Source organism: Dunckerocampus dactyliophorus, chromosome 8 (assembly GCF_027744805.1).
Source record: "Dunckerocampus dactyliophorus isolate RoL2022-P2 chromosome 8, RoL_Ddac_1.1, whole genome shotgun sequence".
In the NCBI taxonomy this organism is placed as follows: Eukaryota; Metazoa; Chordata; class Actinopteri; order Syngnathiformes; family Syngnathidae; genus Dunckerocampus; species Dunckerocampus dactyliophorus.
In genome coordinates, this window is record NC_072826.1 from 31,788,098 (window position 1) to 31,807,877 (window position 19,780).

The 19,780-nt window shown below is 42.2% G+C and overlaps 1 protein-coding gene across 1 annotated transcript; it reads right to left on the minus strand.

The window, feature by feature from the left end:
- Window positions 1–326: 326 nt before the first annotated feature.
- top1a (DNA topoisomerase Ia) lies at window positions 327–19,255 on the minus strand. Its single transcript, XM_054783677.1, has 21 exons — window positions 19,106–19,255; window positions 18,610–18,634; window positions 17,018–17,108; window positions 16,802–16,904; window positions 16,668–16,720; window positions 16,459–16,557; window positions 15,978–16,047; window positions 10,270–10,361; window positions 10,088–10,203; window positions 9,896–10,017; window positions 9,682–9,804; window positions 8,928–9,115; window positions 8,703–8,847; window positions 7,851–7,994; window positions 7,594–7,779; window positions 6,055–6,123; window positions 5,859–5,973; window positions 5,623–5,750; window positions 5,327–5,421; window positions 5,089–5,238; window positions 327–2,978 (listed from the first exon to the last, which is right to left on the minus strand). The coding sequence occupies exons 1-21, from the start codon at window positions 19,136–19,138 to the stop codon at window positions 2,876–2,878; spliced, it is 2,250 nt and encodes a 749-aa protein (XP_054639652.1). The 5' UTR covers window positions 19,139–19,255; the 3' UTR covers window positions 327–2,875.
- Between the last annotated feature and the right edge of the window lie 525 nt (window positions 19,256–19,780).

Genomic DNA, 19,780 nt, shown 5'->3' on the forward strand with positions numbered 1-19,780 from the left:
AATGTTAAGAACCGTATTTACACAGTCATAAACAGGTTTTCGATGCTCCAACAACGAACATATTCCATTTATTAACATTGAATCCGTTCGTGATGGAAATTTCGTCTCTTTTTAGAGAGTTGGCTCTTTTGGCTCGGCTCACTAAAAACCGTCTCTTTCGCCTCAGATTTTCTTTCTTAAATTTAGTGTAAAATTAATTACCAGTGTAAAAAAATACATGATATCAAATGTTTATTTAAATGGATTTATTTCAACCGCAATGGACAGCTACAAAAATGTGTTATATTATAAAAACAAAGACCCATCTCAATAGACAAATTTGGTCAAAATAGGTCAAATCTCTTCATACAAATTTCTCACAAACGAATCAGCTTTTAAGAGCACCGCAGCGTGTTTAACCCGAAGCCCCTGCTCAGTGTGGACACAGACACTCCCCTTTTACAGAGAAAAAGAGGAAGAAAAAAAATCTAGTCGGCTCTCAATTGACTCCCAACGACGCGCATCGGTTCCTCTCGTTCATTTGAAAAAGCTGCTCTTAGAGCCGGTTCGTTCGCGACCGACACATCACCATAACGCTGCATGAAGCCATGACGTCAGCCGTGGCGTGTCACACATGATAGAGTACAAAACGGTTATGCTCCCATTCTGTCTGGAAGTTTTGGGCGTAAGTTTAGAAGAAATAAATTCAAGGCCAACAGGGTAGCTCGCTAGTTTGCGGACGTCTGGGGTTCTTGGGCAATGTGACGTAAACAATAAATTCTAGGTTAAAGATGACCGTAGACGTGTTATTTTGCATCTACAGGGTTCTAATAAAATAAAGTCAAACTGGTTTTCTATGCTCCAACAACGAAGTTATTAACATTGAATCCCATATCACGACAGGTCTGCAACCAATTCACGGCAATAAAAGAGGGACGACTGTATTTATTTATATATTGTTTCCAAACTCTGGCAATAAGTTATCGGACACATGAGGGCAACAGGGGCAAAAAGCCAAAATAAAAAAGGACTTGAACGAGAGCCCTCTGTCTAGTTACTTTGCTCAAGCTGTAATAAAATTAATTGTATTCTTTTTGCCTAAAATGTCTGCTCTTTGTCTTATTGTGATTAGAATCACGATCAGAAGACTAAAGGCAATAGCACACAATCATTCCCGCCAGTATCGCCTTCTGTACATTTGAAATGAACGAGCACCGAGCAGTGCTTTGAGGGCCCCCTGCTGGTGAGCAGTTGACAGCACAGTCGCCAAACTGGCACAATAAAAGGCGTTCCAGCTCGTTTCCATTTCTTTTTTTGTTGTCTGGAAGGCAAGATGGGAGGTTGGCCTGAAAAGCGTATTTGGTAGACAATGAGTCCCCTAGTGAAGGGACAGGACAGGAAACGGCGCTTTGGGTACGGTGGCATCATGTGGGGCTGCCAGATGTCACTTCTGAGTTTGAATCCATCCCGTGACTGGAATCAGCAAGAGTACAAGTCGTGTTTATTTTGTGAATTATGTGGAAATTGATTTAGGAGAAGTTTAACCGGAGCGCCACAGGGTGACAATTTTAATCAGACCCAAGGACAGGCATGGTCGATGTTGGGGGGTAAAAAAAAACAACAAAAAACCCCCCACAACAAACCAAAGAAAAATGTTTTTGTGTGTAGCGTTTTATTTGTTGACTTAACCTACAATGAGCATAAAACTTAACATGATCGAATGCTAGGACATAAAAGGTAAAAGAGGAATAGGATGTTGACTTTACAGCTACTTACATCAACGTTCCTATCCTAAGAGTGGAATCAAATGAATTCACATTAAAATGTTACACTGCTTTATCCTCATTCTTTACACAATTAAAAACTACCTAAAATTGTAACAGATTGGTGATTTTTTTGTTTGTTTTTGGCAAAGTTGATATCCCTCTCACACACACACACACACACACACACACACACACACACACACACACACACCTCTCTTCAGTGAGGAACACTTTTCCACTCACAGATTTAAATACATCGTCTTCAAGTAACAGGGGTTCTTTTTTTTCCTTGGAACAAATGAAGTTAAATTGGGACATGGACTTGGTTAAGCAGCCGCTTCGGAGGGGTGGGGCTTGCCACCGACGGGATACAAATGATTGGTTCACATTGACACTGAAAAAGAAGTCCCTGATGAAAGGCTGTAAAACGTAGATTCACATTCTGCTTGCGCAAGTCATGGTTGACATGGTTGCAGTGTTCCTCCCCACCCGCACAAAGCTTGCCCACTTCCCAGACAAGCTCAACTATTTCTAAATAAAATCACCCAAAAACAGACAGCTTTTATGGTTGGGGGCCCACACACACACACACACACACACACACACACTCAAATCAAGCTCACATTTCTCCTTGTCCTCAGAAGGCCTGTGGGTGGTATTAAGGAATTGATTTGTTTGAAGTGTATCTATCAAAATATAGACTCATTAATAATAATAATAATAATAATACATGAGGGGGCTAAAATAACAGCAAGTGAAGATACAATGATACAAAGCATTTTCTTTTTTTGCTTAATACAGAAGCAATAGAACCACAGAGTTCAAAGTTCAGGCATGGTCTCCAGAAGGAGAAAATGGGTGGAGGGAGGGGTCGGTCATCCAATGACTGCCACTATGCCTTGATGCAGAGTTGTGGGTTTAGTTCCGCAGTGATGCCTGATCTCAGAACAGATGTTTCGACTGCCCAAACACCCTCCTGCCACGTGATTATGGACCCCCATCTCATCTTTTGTCTTTTTTTTTTCCCTGCTAAAACCTCCTGAAATTCCTTATCAGCTGTGTCCATTGAGAAAAATTCATTATAGTAAAAAGAAAGATCCGAATAAAAAGTTAAAACCACAACCTGGGATTTAAAATTCAAAGTCATCATCTGCCATGTCGATGGCCCAGGCGAACTTCTCACGCTGGGTTTTGTTGTAGATCTTCTCAACGGGAATGCCCCACTTCTTACACCTGTCAAGAGGAACATAGGATGCTGCATGGGATGCTTTGGATTCCAACTGACTTGCCGGTCCTTTTTTTGTTTGTTTTGAAATAAGCTTTTGTTCCAAACATGAATGTGTGGAATTGAATGTGGTTATGAAAATAGCTCTTCAAAGAACGCAAGCAAAGTATTGCTGAATGTTCTTTACTGTTCCACAGCATGACCAACAATGTTGTGGCTTTTGGAACAAACCTCTGGGAGTCAGCTCCCTAATCCAACAACAGATACTATTGCAAGAAATGGGTGTGCAAAATACTTTTAGGGTGGGACTAATCGTGTGACATGGTTATACATCAATTTGTGCTGTGACTTAGAATGACTTGCTTTTTTTAAAATTTATTTATTTATTACAAAGTCAGTTAAGCTAAGCTAGGATGTGCTGTTATTTTGTAGGCCGGAAGTGTTGTGTGTGTGTGTGTGTGTGTGTGTGTGTGTGTGTGTGTGTGTGTGTGTGTGTGTGTGTTGAAGTCACCGTTTTGAGGGAGTCACCCACCCGCTCGGTTACACTTTTTATCGCAGTGGTGTTTTATTGACGGTCCCTAGTATAAACAACCAGTGGTTAGAGCGGCACTTCCCGTGTGAGCTCCCCGCACCATGACAGCAGTCCGGTCACTACCGAGCCCAACATCCAACACACTAAGTTCACCATGGTACACGGCGGACATGTCTGCATGGCGGTGTCGCCTTTTCTTCTTCTTGCGGGTGGCGGGAGTCGAGTGGCAACCGGCTTTGAGGCGCATTACCTCACCTTCCGTGTTGGACTGTGGCCCACAGTTACGAACGCTATACGGCAACCGAATTGACCTGATCTCGTGGCAGCAGCCGATATCATCCGATCTTCAAAATGCAGAGGCTCGGCAGTCGATCCCGATCCTGAAGATCGGATGGGAACATCCGTAGTGTCCGACAATATCAGCCATAAAAACAAGATCTCTGATCATATTGGTGTCAGGTTTTTTGCTGATAATGATATAGGTGCACAAATGGTGTCTTTCCACACTTTTTAATCTAATATGTTGCGTGCATGCGCGATGTTCTAAATGGGCCCAGTTCTCCACTTACTATTCATTTACTTTGTTCTTATAAGGATGTTTGTGCCACATTAAAAACGGTAGCTAGTCAGCATTATTTACAAGTGCTTGTTATTTCTGTTATTTTATCTGGGTTCCAACTAAAAGTTCTGAATGGCTTTGGATGAAATTGTCAGGGATTGTCAAAAACGGGATATGGAAGAACTGATTCAATTTTGGGGGGGTTGATTCGGATCACCGGCTGGATCCAGTAATTTTTGAAAGGATTCTTTGCGAGATAAGACCGTTTTCAGCATTTCTACATAGAACTCCACACAAAATAGTCAGAGCACTTGGAAAAAAAAAAATACAGAACAAGTTTCCAACCGGTTCTACAAAATATCAAAAACTGATCCAGATAATGTACAATTATTATTTTGGTGTGAATCACAATATTGGGGGGGGGGGTCGCTACGTTTACATGCAGTCGATATTCGGGTTAAGATCAATATTCCGGTTTCTGAAATATTGGGAATAACCCGCTTACCTGCGCGACGTTTGCTTGCATGTGGCCATGTTTACAAGTAGTTCCTGCCAAAGACAAGATTCCTTTCCAATAGAACATGTACACAACACAAAGTAATGTTCCTTTCCACATGACCCAACATTGGGGTTAGAAAAGGAGTAAGCCATGGGTAATATTTGGGGTTTTAAAAAGCAAAATATAAGCATATTCCAGTCTTCCAAAAGGGTTATTGGTGTGCATGACCGTGCACAACCAGGTTATTGCTAATATCGCAGTTCTGATGGGGTTATTGGACTGCATGTAAATGTACTATATGGCATTTGGGAGGTCTGTGCTCTCCGAGTGCTTCTCTAGTTTGTGAAATGCATCCAGTGGCATCACTGATGTGTTCATTACGACAGTTTGAGGGAAGATCTGCTGCTTCTATCAGTATGGGTTGATGTCGGCATTGGAAAGGAGTATGGGTGTAACAAAGGCAATGTTGAGCATCTCTAACTTCAAGCATGACTATGCAGTAAATGCTTTGCTTCCCACATCACTTACCAAGCCACAGAGATGCGAGGGTCGAGATAGTTGAGCTTTGAAGTGCCAAGCGCAATTTGCTTGTTCTCTTCACGATCGGTCGCCTGCACTTCCAGCTTCATCAGCTGCTCCTCTATCCTCTGAACGGCCTTCTTTTTGGTCTCCACAGCCCTGTGAGGTGAACGTTCACGGGTGACATGACCTGACAGGACCGACCAGCCTGGCGACGTCGGCATCAGTTCTCGATAAGTGGACTTACTTTTTGGACTTTTCATCTTTCCGTACTTTGGCATCAGCCTTGGCGCTCTTCAGCTCCCTTTTCGCATCAGACAGCTGGTCCCTTTTAGCTTCGATCTGAGACAAATGAAGGTGACGCCACTCAGACTGATTGTACTTTGTTACATGATCTGCATGCTAATGAGCATGTGTACGGATGCCCTTCACAAAGGAGATAACAGCAGGAATCATCATCATTGTTGGAAACGTGCAGGGGATGTGACATGACTTCCTGTGCCAGAACCATCAACCACCAGCAGTCAAGCCACACTAGCTCACCTTAGTCTGCAGATTCTGCATAGACTTCTCAAACGTCTTAGGTGGAGCCCTCTGGTGGTTACACAGGATGGCCACAGCTCGGTTGGCCCTGTTGTAGGACAGGATCTTGGCTGGGACGTTCTCATCCGCTAGAAAAGGGACACAGATTTGATGTGACCATAGTGAAATGCTTCATTGAAAGCCTTCCTGTAACTGATGTCATCAATCTAAAAAGAGCCATGCCGATGGCAGCATACCACTTGTGAGCTCTTTTAGCTGCTGTTGCAGGGTAATTGAGGCGTTGTATGTACGGAAAACTTTGGCTGTCAGACCGTCCATCAGCTCCTGAAGGTGCTTGTTGAGAATTGAAGTCTGAAGAAATACAAGTAGAAGGAATGGAACATTGAGCACTGTGCCCAAATATTTAAAGACAGTAAATGCTTGCTGGCTTACATTCAGGCGATCAAACAAGTCGTCATCTGGCTCCTTGTTCTCCATGAACAACTGAAGATTTTTAAATACCTAAGAGGACCCAAACAAAGCAACAAAAATAATGACGTGTTTGAACGTTCAGATAGTGCTGCTTCAGAATGCAATCTTTACCAATTATATTGGGGGTGGAGGGGGTGCCCCCACACTCAATGGTGCCCCCAGCTAACCCTAGAAGGTCATGCTATTTTTTTTTAAGCCATGCCAGAACACACAAAAAATTTTTTAAACCCTTAAATGTCCTCCGAGGTATACTCACTCCAAGTAAATGGAAAGCTGTCCTTGAACCATTTGCAGTCGAGGCATGGCTTTGTGCTCATGCTGACATTTCTCCAACAGTCACAATCTGTCTACATGATACCGGGTAGCGAGACTTTTAATGCACCGAAAAATAAGGACTTTTTCAGGTTTGCCTACATTTTCCAGAAACACGTGCCTTCAAAACAACAGGCTTGGAGGCATTGACTGGAAAACGCAAGCATCTTACCTGCTGTTATTTTGTGACAATCCTACAACAACAACAAAAGTATGTAGTAGGGATGCTCTGATTAAGTTTTTATGCTGCCGATACCAATACCGATTATCCATGAGTGAAACTGGCCGACAGAGATCACATACAGGTAGATGAAGTGTAAATGTTTAAAGGTTTCTTGTTTTACAACATGAAAATGGCCTAGAGCTACTCATTTATCATCATAGCTTATTTCAAGGCAAACAAAGAGAATATGCTTGTTGTACCAGAACATGAACAACACGCTGGTATCCACAACTCACATTTTGCATTTCTTTCTAGTTTTCTCACATTATGAACTGAAAATCTGAATGAAAAGCAGGCTTGCAGTCGGCAAAGCTGGTGTCGTCCTCCGCCGCCGGGCAGTCCAATGAATCCAACCACTTTTCGTGCTATCCTCCTAACACCTCAGACTGTCACGGGCTCGCGTCCTGCGTTTTGGCTAATTAGCCGCCGCCCGACCGATGATCACATTGCGAGCATCAAAAACTCACCACACTCTGCCAAGTGCCCGCCCCCCAGATGCAGCACCAAACTCAGACTTTTAAAAGGCACCACCCAGTGAGATATTAGCATGATTTGCACAGTGCAAAACTGCTATCACTCTCACGACAGTAAGTCTCACATGGCAGACATGATTGTGTTGGTTTTGTGAAGGGAAAGTGGGTGGGAGACGGTCGCGATAGGCCGAGTGCTGCAATGGGGGCTGAGCTGATCGGCAAGGTGGTAGGCGTTAAAAAGCAAGTATTAGCGTTTTGTTGCTTTTACAACAAAAGTCAACCCATCCAGCAAAGCAATCACATTAATTATGACTCAACATTTGAGTGAGTTTTCTGTGGTATTTGGTTGTGGATTATTTTGGAGTAGTGACAAACAGATGAGGTGCATAGTTAATAGACACAGCTGGCGAGAAGCATTATATGACTGTTGGTCAAAAGGTGCCATCTCATCAATCTCTATCCAAGTTGTAAACCTAGCGGGACGTTGCTTACCCTTTTCTCCACAGGGACTTTGTTGTAGTAGCGGATGGAATCTTTACCCAGGAAGTCAAACTCCACCACAAACTCTTGACCATCATTCTCTGGGTAGAGTTTGAGGTGCTCAACTCTAAGTGAGCAGCAGCCTACGGTGTCAGCCGTCTCTCCTTCCTCTTTCTCGTTGCCTGCTCTCAGGGCCAACTGCAGCACATCATAAGCAGGTTTGCCATTACATGTGTGAGCTGCACGCACACGTGCATCAAGTAGCTCACCTTGTCAATGAAGTAGAGCGCCACGGCCCTCTGTCGGATTCTCATCTCCTTGGACTTCCAGTCATCACGATACTGGGTTCTGATGCGGTCCACGCATTTCTTCAGTCTACGAGCTGTTTCATATTTCTGCCAGTCTTTCTCTCCCTGCAGACAAAGCACATAAACAGTTACAATTAAAGAGGAAACAAAACATCAAAATTTCTAAAATAGAAAAAAAAAAATTCTAAATTCGGTCACTTTGATGTCGTACAATAGCCTCAATCACTAGCTGGAACAAAACAAATTCTAAATAAAAATGCATGTCGACCTGAACCACTGACAAAAGTTGGGGAAAAAACTTAAACTCCTTTCTTATGGAGCGTGAGTGAAAGCTAGCGGGGTTAGCTTACATTAGCACAGCATGTTAGTGCGGCTGCGCGTGCAGGAGTGTGTTTATACTATGTTGTGTTTGACCGCTTGCTGATGCAAACCAGGGTTTTATGATGCCCGCTGACGACATGCAAGTTGTGAGCAAAATAAGGAGAGGCACGTTTATTCTTGTTCGCAGCTCGTCTTAAATAAGAGAGCTGGTCGCCAGAGGTGTGCAGAGGCTGACATCCCAACGTTTCTGAAATACTGGACAAAATTGGCCAATGGTGTATTGCATCGATAAATGTAAGGATTTTTGCATTTAATTAGCATGCATTTTCTTTACTGTCACACAATTACACACTGGTGGTAAAATAAGTAAAAGTTCAAAAACAAAATTTAAGAAATTTTAACGGGAAAAAAAATTGGAAAAAAAAAAATTTGGGAAGAGATTTGATAGGGCCCTGCAAGTAAAGTATAAAGCCAAGTGTAGCACAAGCCTACCTTAATCCTTGAGCTGGGGTTCAACATAATGTACTTTATGGAGCCTTGGATGTTCTCAGTCCACGACACCAGCCAGGTCACCTTGTTATCGTGACGAACCTCTTTCCATTTAGTGCCTGGTGGCGGCTGTGGGTGCTTGGAGTCCCTGTGTGCGTAATAATTCGATATGTTTGTGCAACAGACAAAAGAAAAAAAAGCCTTCTGGCCTTCAGGAAAAGTACTAACTTGCTGCAGTTGACGATGATATCTTTAGGTCTGATTCGACGTTTAAGCATGCCCATTTTGGGATGGTCCCCACGACCACGGAACAGACCGGGAGGCTCAATGCGGAAGTTGGCAATGCGTTCCCTGTGGTTGTCCATGATGCAGAAGCCGTACTCTTGCAGAATGCGCTCATTTTCCTCCTTAATTTTCTGGTAGGTAACAAAGGCATGAGGAATGAGAAAATGCAAGCAGTGTGAAAAAGATTACTGCAGGTCTCATAAAGGGGAAAATAATGATGCACACAAACGGTAATTGGTGGATCAGGTGCGCTAGGTATGCAACAGCAACAACATGCGCGCTTGGCTCGTATTTGTAGGCTTCAACATGGAAGACAGCTGGGTTTCCATCACAACACGACTACATGTTTGATGGAGGTGTGTGTCACTGTTGACTCCCTGGAGATGGTGGTGATGTGGGTATTGGATAGTGTGCAAACATTTCCAATATGTTACAAGCTTATTTAAAATGTGTTGTGAACAAGCAAAAACAAGAAGTATAAGTTACATGTTCATAAACTGCAAATAAATATTTACAATAGGGTGTTGAATAATATTGAGTGTGAGGAATTTGTCAAAATATAAGCAACTATCAATTTTTCATATGAATCTTTTCATGCCATGTTCCTGACTAATTCCAAGATGGCTCCAGTGATGTTCGTCAATGGCAAGATGTCAGTGTGGGGGCAGTTTAACAGCGCTGCTTCATAGACGTGTACCAGTTTTTCCTCTTTAGACATGGCCTTCCTTGCTTCAGATTGAGCCTTGAAGTACTCGGCCATCTCAGAGAAGTTGCACTTCTTCAAGTCTGTGATCTTAGCCTTTTCCTCCGATGTCATTTCCTGAATTGGAAAGATATCCAATGAAATAAAGAGACAGAAGTGTATCTCATCAAGAGAGGACTGCCGCAGCTTTTTGTTTTTTTCCACCTACTTTACGCCAATCTTTAAAAAAGTTTTTGCGAAAGATGTCCTTTGTGGTGTACTCGTGGTCTAGCATTTTGGCAAAGAATGTGGCTACCTCTTCTGCCTCCGGACTGAGCTTCATGGGCTTACCTTAAAAAGATCAAATTTGTTCATTAGCCATTGACGTTTGGTGTGATGTAAAGTACTCAAGGTTTCTTACCATCATAGTAGAAGATGACATTGCTAGGGAGGGGTTCATAAGGTGGTGCAAAAACTGGTCCTTTGTGCTCCAGAAATTTCCATTTGACACCATCCGTGTACCTCTCCTCTTCCCACCTGGAATGAGTGTCAAATGTAAAGCTTGAAAGCATGCACAAACCTATCCACCAAACCACAACTCACCACTTCCACTTCTCCTCTGGTTCCTTCTTTGCTTTCTTTTTTCCATCAGCAGTTTCTCCTTTTTTATCTTTAGTCTTTTTAGACTTGACATCCTAAAAAGGGAAGTGAGTGAACTGAGTTGACATTGACCAAAAAAAAGAAAGAAAAAAAAAGAACCCCTCCAGAAACACTTTCTGATGGAGCTTGGTCCGGTACAGCTACCGCATTACTGCAGACGCTGTGCCGATCCACCTGTTGACCTCACGCTCCAACCTTCCCTCGCTCGTGAACAACACTCCGAGATACTTGAACTCCTCCACCTGTGGTAAGATCTCCCTCCCAAACTACATGTGCAAAATCCCAATAAGTTTTGCAATAAGTTAAAAATTGTCGTTTTTTTTATGAATCTTCTGTTATTTATGAACCTTCAAGTTCCTTGGCACACACATCAGCGAGGACCTCACCTGGTCTCACAACACCTAACAAATTCTGAAGAAGTCCCAAAGGAGACTGTACTTCCTGAGAAGACTGAGGAAATTTGGCATGTCCACCACAATCCTGAGTTGCTTCTACAGATGCACCATCGAAAGCGTCCTTACCGCCTCCATCACTGTTTGGTACGGTAACTGTACAACACGTGATAGGAAGGCACTCCAGCGGGTGATCAAGACCTCACAGAACATTGTTGGGGCAGCCCTCCCCTCACTGCAAGACATTTATAAAACTAGAGTCCTACGAAGAACACACAACCTCATCAAGGACAGCACACATCCACAACACTCATTATTCACACTCCTACCGTCAGGCAGACGCTACAGGAGTTTGAAGTCTAGGACCACAAGGCTGGCAAACAGCTTTTACCCACAGGCCATCAGGCTTCTCAACCAAGCACTCACACACGCCACACGCAACACACACTCATAGCACTTAATTTATTTACTTATTTGTATATTTATTTGTATTAATGTCTGTTCTTTTTGTTGTTGCTTAATTTATTGGTATATATGTTTGTTTCTTATGTTCTTATTCTTTCTTGTTTTCTTTCTTTTCTTGGGAGAATGAACAGAATAAGATTTTCATTGCATAGTATAACTGCTGTTTTACCATGCACATGACAATAAAACTCTTGAATCTTGAATTTATTGTTATTTAACTTATTACTATTTATGTGGTGCAGAGTGACCGCCCCCTCCTGTCAATTTCGTTGTATCCTTGTGCATCAACAATAAAAGGCTATTCTATTATATTCAAAAGGAATCAAATCTATCCTACTGCTAAAGTTTCTTTATTGGGGTGTGACGGTACATCAATCTGTACCTTGGTTTTAAGGTCATGGTTTGGTTCAACAGCGGAACAAAATGCATAAAAAAAATAATTACGTTTGTCTAAACTGCTTTGATGGCAAAATAAAAACAAAAATTAATAACAAAAAAAATCTAAACTATACACATTTTACAAGGTTTCTTTTTAGGCAAGCGCATTAATACAGACAACTGCAGCAGTTTGAAGAGTGTGAATTATGAGAGTTCTTTATTGCCTCAAAAACATACAATAAACTTTTCTTTTTTCCACCACAAAAAAAACATACCACCACCGGCTAGTAGATGTAACCAATAGTAGTTCAGGGTTATGGGACTAGGAAAAACAAAATTCAGATAAGTAGTTAGACCCTTTTTCTTTGGGGTTTTGTCACAGCCGACAGCAGTAGTACACAACCGCTCGATGGTGACTGATTCTCAGTCAGTCAATCACAACAGCATATAGTAGCTTACTTTGACACGGCTCCTTACTGTGCGTGCACACACACAAAATTTGGTCATTTTCAAAAGAAGACTGAGAAGGTTGCTGCTATTCAGGACATTCAACTATCTCGGAATTCTCCGACAGTGTGAGGTAATGGAAGAGGATGTCGAACAGCGATTTAAGGAGGACACGTGTGTGTTTCTCTCTCCAGTGCGACTGATGTGCGTGTGGCAGGTTTGCCGTTTCCTTACAATGTTTTTTGATGATTTGCCATTGAAAGGACATACAAGAGGCAAAAGATGCTTTCAAAGCTACTTGGCGTTCCTGACAGTTCTCACCGGCATGCTTAATGATTTGAAATTACAGCACCGGTGTCATGTGATCAACACTATTAGTTCATTGAACACATTTAAAAAGCAGGCTGCAACTGCTTTTGAGTCGGCGGTAAGGCGAGACTTTGGTCACATGAAAGCGGCACTCCAGCCTCATGGCAAAGATTCTGCACAGCTTGACAGTGCACATTATGAGCAGCAAGTTCAGAGCATCTCATTAGAATTTGAGAAACATTTTCCTGACTTTACATCCATGGAGCCTGCTGCCAGCTATGTGTTTTCCATTGCAGGAGAGCATCAATGTGGATTACACCATTTCCAACATAGCATCACTGTTTCTACTGGACAGGTCTGCTGTTGAGAGGGAGATTGCCATTATGCAGTGTGACAATGAGATCAAATTCAGGGCAACACCTTGCAAGAAAGAAAGGAGACCTCTGGAACAGAAATATCCCAACCTCAGGATTTGCTTTGAACTTGAAATTTTTGGATTATCTTATCCATGTGAGACAGTTTCCTCTCGCATGAAAATCAAGGTGAAACACTGGTCCACAACAGCCACCTTGTGGCTGGCCTAAGGCTTGCAACCAGCTTCTACTGCCCTGCTGAGAAACTAGCTGCCCCCTCCCAAAGCCAGAGGTCCCCACTGAGGTAGAAAAATACATTTTTGTGAAATTGCTTTGCAACTCAAACTACTTTATATCTGAATGGTTTACTTGTTGTGTGCGTGTTAAATGCAGAGCTCTGCAAAAGGACACTTATATGGCTTCCCATACGGTATGCACTACTTTATTATACAGCAGCACTGTAGCAAATCCTTTCACAGGGATTATAATTCTCATTAATTTTCATCTAATCTGAATAGCAGTTGCCATTTTGGTGAGTGTAATTTGTGTTAAACTCTCCAGCAAGCCATACTGCTTTCATCTGAAAAGGCCTATTTATCTGAATTACTGTCATTTGCAGACAAGAGCGCATCGCTATATAAGCCACACCCAAATTTAGAAGGGGGGGGTGTTCATATATAGGCTGCACCAGTCTATGAACCGCAGCTTTCCACATCGTAACATGGAATATTTACTACACAGAAATAGGTTTACTTTTTTTTTTTTTTAAACTTACAATGAAAAGTGCCCCCCCACCAAACAAAAGGCAGGGTGGGAAAAACAGCTAGTTAAACAGTAGCCTACCAGAATCACTCACCGTCTTCACCCTCCTCCTGGGAACTAAAACCACTAAAGTCATCATCTTCAGTGTCTGAATAAAACAGCCCAATAATTCCTTCGTCACGCACTTTGTCAGTCTCTCTTTTGTTGTTGCTGTGTGTCACTTTCGTCTTGAGGCAAATTAGCCCTAGTGTTTGCACTGTCCTCTTCATTACGCAGTAGTCCAGCCTTTTGAAACTGCTCAACGCTGTCCGGATCCACTGACAGACTTGAGCACAAGTTGCTTTTTGCAAGCGGCCAGTTTTGGTAAATGATTCCTCACCACGAGTCATCCAAGCCTCCCACTCACCTCTGTGTGCCACTGTAAATGCACGAGTCACACTGATGTCGAGTGGCTGCAAATACTTTGGGTCCCCAGCAATCACAGCTGGAATTGAGTTTCTCCACTTGATGTCTGCTTTCACAAAATCTGTTATATGGGCCCTCATGCTGTCCTAAACGAGCCATGCTTTTTTCCCCCGCTAAAAATCCCCCCGGTCGCTTGCCGTAGCACTCCGTCAGCCATTCCTTCATTAGGCTTTCTATCATCCACCCTTTCTTGTTGACTTTCACAATAATTTCTGTCAGGAGTTTTTTCTTTTGGCGTCGCCATCCATCTGCTTGAATATCACCAGTGTTGGAAGCTTTTGTCCAGATGCTGTGCAGCCTAGAACACAAGTGAAATGCGCTGTCTCATCACCATTTGTTTTCAGTGTGACGGACGATTTACCTTTCTTGTTCACAGTCCTAGTAAGAGGCAGGTCAAACGCCAAGGGCACCTCCCTCATCCATATTTATGGCGCTACCTGGTTGCATGGAATTCTCGGCCATCTTTGTTGGATTGTATTTCCGGAAGTTTGTAACTTTTTCCTCGAAGTTGGGGAGTTGCTGGCAGTCGTGCGTGCCCTGATGAACAATCCTTTTCGTCTCATGAATCAGACACCATGACCTACAACATCTTCAATCTTCTTTTCAGTGGCGATTGTTTTGGCTTTTAGTCGGGTCTGCACAGTGAAACACCTCGGCCGCGTGCTCTCTTCACGCAGTCTTCCAGCATGTTTTCAAGTACTGTACAGCTCTTTTTGCATTGTGTTAGCTTTTCACACTGCCATCTAACCATAGACTCATTGATGCCAATCTTACGTGCAGCAGCCCTCTTTCCTTCTTCCTTCCCTCTTTCACAGCCAATTCCATCACCTTTAACTTGAAAGCTGCGTCATATGCATTTCTTGGTGTGTTTTCCATGAGGATGTGTGCATGAAGAGCAAAATGTCTGTTCTGAAGTATACGAGATGTTGCAAGATTAAAAAGGTGACCATATTACCCGCAGGATTCAATGCGTGATAAAAAAAAGTAGCTGCTTATACATTGGAAATTACGGTACAAATTAGGGATGCAACTATTCCTCCTTTAATTTGAGTACCTCGATTACCAAAAAAAAAAGAAATCGCTTACATCACCAATGCGCTTAAGTCACGCACGCAGTGGATGAAGGAGGAAGCGGATGGCGCGGTAAGGTTGAAGAGGCGAGAGAGTGTGACAAGGAAACTAAAGGAACAAACAAAAACAGAATTTTGTCGCCAAACAAAATGTCAAAGAGACAGAAAATGTGGCTAAACAGCAAGTTCAACACTGACGTATATCCGTTGTAACACGGCGCTTACATACCACAACAGCACATCGTATATGTTGCATCATCTCCTCCCGAAAGGAGCGGAAGGCAAACGTAGCGTTAATCTGTGAGGTTAAGGTTAATGTACCTTACTAATGTAACATTAGCTGTGTGGAGGGCTAGCTTTCTCTTAATTATGGCTACTTGCCAATGTGTGGCACTTTATTACCACCGTAATGTGACTTGATACAGGCTTTATTTCATCTGCAAAAACACAGCATTGTGGTGGAAAATAAAAACATTTTAGCTCACTCATCAGTTGCTGCTCATTTCGAGCAAACAGTAGTGCAACGGAACAAGGAAGTGCGTGTCTCACTTAGTTGAGAGTAACAGGTGTCGTATTTTACTTTGAACACTGCAACAAGTCATTATTTAATTACGAATATTTGTCTTATTTCTAGTCAATAGTTAGTCTGGGATGGATGAATTCATCTCCAAAAGCACCATCATGTAGTCCATCAGACCCAGGAAAATACACTTTGTTCCTATGCACAATGTCTATGTAAGAAAAAGCGCTTCATTATCGAAAAATAGAAATGAAATAATTCAACCAATTGGTTGTTCATTACTTAGTGAAATGTTTTATTTTCACTTGTGTATTTATAATTGCACTTTAACCAAGCAAAAGTATGTTTTTTGTGAATACTGGATGAATCAAACACTTTCAGTAGAATACTTCATTACTAAAACATTCTATAGATGCAGCCCTCGTACAAAAGGAATACGTTTTAAAAAGTAGAAAGTATAGCCGAGTTGCATGGCATGGTTGGCACTTACCTCTGTTTGTTTCCTTTTCTTGTCCTTCTTGTCATTTTCTGTCTTTACTTTTTTGGCCTTAAAGTCGTAACTGAAACAAACACCAAGTCAGCAAATAATTCTGGTCACCTTAAAGGGGTAGCTCCCATTTTTGGACATGAGGTTACATGACATCCCCATCAGCAGTGTAGTGTACCAATGGTGACTTCCCTTCCCTTCCCCCAACCCCCCTTTTTTTGTGTTAGCAACAGTTTTGTGATGCAAATGTATTAGTTTTTTGAACGCATATTGTTTTGAGTAGCAAAACACTACAGCAACTAACCGTAACTACGTTCCTCTTTGCTGAAATCCGACCAGAACTCTGCTCGTGGAACAAAGTGGGGGGGTAAGTCACTGTCGATACACCACACTACTAATGGGGATGTCATACAACATGTCCAAAAATCCAAACCATCCCTTTAAGAACTACATTGATTACGTTGCACGTGTATAGGTCACTCACTCGTCATCATCATCCCGATCCCGCTCTCTTTTTAGAGACTTCTCGTGTTTAGGGGAGTGGTAAAAGTCATCCTCAGGCTCACACTTAACATGCGGAGGGCTAAAAAAAAATAAAATAAATAAATAAATAAAAATTTTAAATCACAATCAAGCTTTCAAGCTTTGATTTATGCATGAGGATTCCTTCAAATAAAAACTGGGCACACGTACCTTGCAAAACCATTCTCTTTCTCCTTTTTGACTTTACCATCAAGGACTTTTATCTGTTAAATAAATGCATCAGCTGATACCAATATTTTATTCTGGTAAACACGACCTCTCGTTACATGTTCCATGCGGCTCACCTTCTTCTCCTTGTGCTTGTCCTTGTATTTATCTGTGCTGCCATCTTTGTGCTTGATCCTTTCCTTATCTTTGTCTCTGTGTTTTTTGTCAGACGAGTGGTCACTTGTGTGTCAATTAAAACAAAAACAAATCTATTTAGTGGAACGACCTTTAAGCAGCACACAAGGCAGGAAGGTATGCATTTTTTTAAAAATGTGGCGATACTGAGGCATTACCCATTGCCATGCTTTAGTTTTTCCCGTTCCTTATCCTTCTTGTGGTCCTTGTGTTTGTGTTCTTTATATTTATCTTTATGCTTGTGGGAATCTAAAAGAAGAAAACAAGCTTCTTACATACAAGTAATGATCACCATCAGGTTGCCAGTATTTCTACACAACATGCCTCATTTCAGTGAGGATTTTATTTAAAAATATATGAACAACCGCCTCAGAGTACCCCCTCGTGGCTACAGGAGCCGTTGTTTGAGATCATGTGAACCGGTGACAGGTCAAAACATGCAAGTGAGCAAAGTTTTTTATTTTGTGGCTCAACCAAGGCAGATACAAACTGGGAATTTTATTATAGGAGATAAATTAGAGTTAGCAGCAACGCATTTCAGGTGTTTTAATGTGCACAAAGTTGACTGCGTTTCCCCAAATGAATCCTGAAGGTTGTCACTATAGTTCTATAGTGTGCACGTCTATGGAAACACTACACCATGCATGTGATTATTCAGAGTCAATAGCTTAACAGCATTCATTCAATGATCACTTCATATGTTACACCCTCACACAGCCACAACAAAAGTAATCACATACGTGCACAAATGCATTTTGATGCACAAGCTAAACTGCCTGAAAACTACAGTTCAGGTGTATGATTAAAAAAAATGCATGTAGCCACTAATCAGTCGTCATAATGCATTCAAATCGGTGAGCGCTTAAAGTACAAAGAACAAGAACATTTACTCAAGCTGTTAATTGTGGGTGGTGCAACAGCCTTTCCATACAGAATAAGCAGAAATCCTTCTGCACACTGTCAGTGTGATTGAAACAACTGTTTGTATCATTAGATGATGCTGCACAGGCTTGAGACTCCTAGTGTTACTTTTAGTCAACTCCAATGGGGAATAATAATAATAATAATAATAATAATAATAAAATAGAATTTAAAATCAATTCCCTTCATCCGTGCGTATTGGGTAACCTAATTGCAATTAAAAAGTCAACGATCAGCTTAGAAAGAAGTCAAAAGTCTGGCTGGTGCTGTCAAAAGTTGGTCTCTCCTCGGAAGGAGGATTTAACCCCCCGTGGCCGAAACACCAGTAATAATGTCAGAAATAAGGATACCGGCATCGCACGTAACATGAAGTCGCTCATTGTGGCTTTAGAGGCTGCCTGGAGCCCTTGCAGTTGCTCTCAGCCACGCACAGCGCTCGGCGAGGGTTCAGCTTGCAGCAGTCAGGCCGCTGCGCCGAAAAAGAAAATGGCGCAGAGACTAAGTCCTCAACCCCCAAACCCTCACTTTCAGGTGGAAAATGTACCAATTTAAGCTCGCCAACTGGTACATTTAACGCAATCAATCGATAAAACACCTCCACTTTTGTCCAAATAGTGATTCGGGTTAAGAATAATATATTCAGAACAGCTGTGGCAAGACCTCCCTTTTGAACAATAGACGCTTGTGAGTGAAAGAGAGGACTTAGTCTCTGGACGCCATTTCTGTCCTCTCTGCTCTAAACTAATCTCATGTTGTATTTTATCGCCGGAGATGTGTACAAATGAGATCAAATAAATTATGATGTACACAATAAACGTAACACGCTTACCGTTGACACGAGAGCCACTGTCAATCTGGAAAAAAAGCAACAAAACAGATAATGGTTACATTTCGTAAATGCTAACCAGCCGGCTAACTAACTTTGAACTTGCTGGATGGCAAAGCGACAGTATCTTAGCTTCCCGGCTAGGTGAGTTAGCTTGCTACGCTGGCTAGTAATATGACTTAGCGGCTAATAGGCTACACAGACTGCTAAAGCTAAATGCTAACGCCACATTAAATGGAGCCTCACCGCACTCTTCATTCGTGTTCATGTCTGACCACAGACAATGATATGATATCTCGTCTGGTCAATAACACCATTTCGATAAGTTGTCAATACGGTTATGGACAAGACGAGCCGGCTTGAAAACACTCTGCCAGGGCGAATTAGCACACTGTTCACAGTTAGCTAAGTTACCCTGTCAAGCCAAACAATTCCAATGGTAGCAAACATGTACGCGTTAACCACTAATGATGGAGTTAGAAAATGCGATCAGCGTTACCTGGTCCTCGTTGTGGAAATGGTCCCCACTCATTTCCTAAGCGGTGATTGACTGGGGGAAAAAACAAAAAATGAGAAACGTGAGGGGCTTAAACACACCGGCGAGCAAATGCAGGCAGAATGAAGAAAGGACTGGATTGTGTAAGACACTAAGTCCAGTTTGTTGTAAAGTGCGCATGTGCATACATTTAAATGGTAGCAGTAGCGAGGCTCCTCCTTTGACGAAACGTGTTGCTCTTTTAGCTGAAGTCCCCCCAAGCGCACTGCCTTGCGGTGTACACAACTACACAACATTAACAATCTGTAAGAACTCGAAAAATTGTTGCGTCGGTTGTTCATATACTTGGCCATCATTGCGTCAAATTGTGTTTAATTCCGCCTCTTCCACGCCTGGTAATAATTCATGAAAATAATCCTTGTTTGAAGGACAAGCTTCTTTCAGGTCTTGTGTGCTATGACTTCAAACATGGAGGTGCTCAGAATGTGTCCGAGAACACACAGCAGACCAACCTGCCCTCAATAACCTTGAACGCGCACAGCCCTATCATATGACAACTCAAGACTTTCACACTACAGTTGATGTGCAACCATGAACTAAATGTTTCTGACTATGTTACCTGGACATGTTCAAAGCACGTTTTCCATCTAGTGTTCACTCATTTAAAAGCCAGCAGTA

What these genes read in the sequence shown, in the direction of transcription:
- top1a (XM_054783677.1), bottom strand. Translation starts at nt 19,138, where the DNA reads ATGAGTGGGGACCATTTCCACAACGAGGACCAG. An exon ending in AGAAAAGGAAACAAACAGAG is followed by an intron (nt 10,362 to 15,977) that starts GTAAGTGCCAAC and finishes TTCCCTTTTTAG; the next exon opens with GATGTCAAGTCTAAAAAGAC. An exon ending in TGCAGAATCTGCAGACTAAG is followed by an intron (nt 5,422 to 5,622) that starts GTGAGCTAGTGT and finishes CATTTGTCTCAG; the next exon opens with ATCGAAGCTAAAAGGGACCA.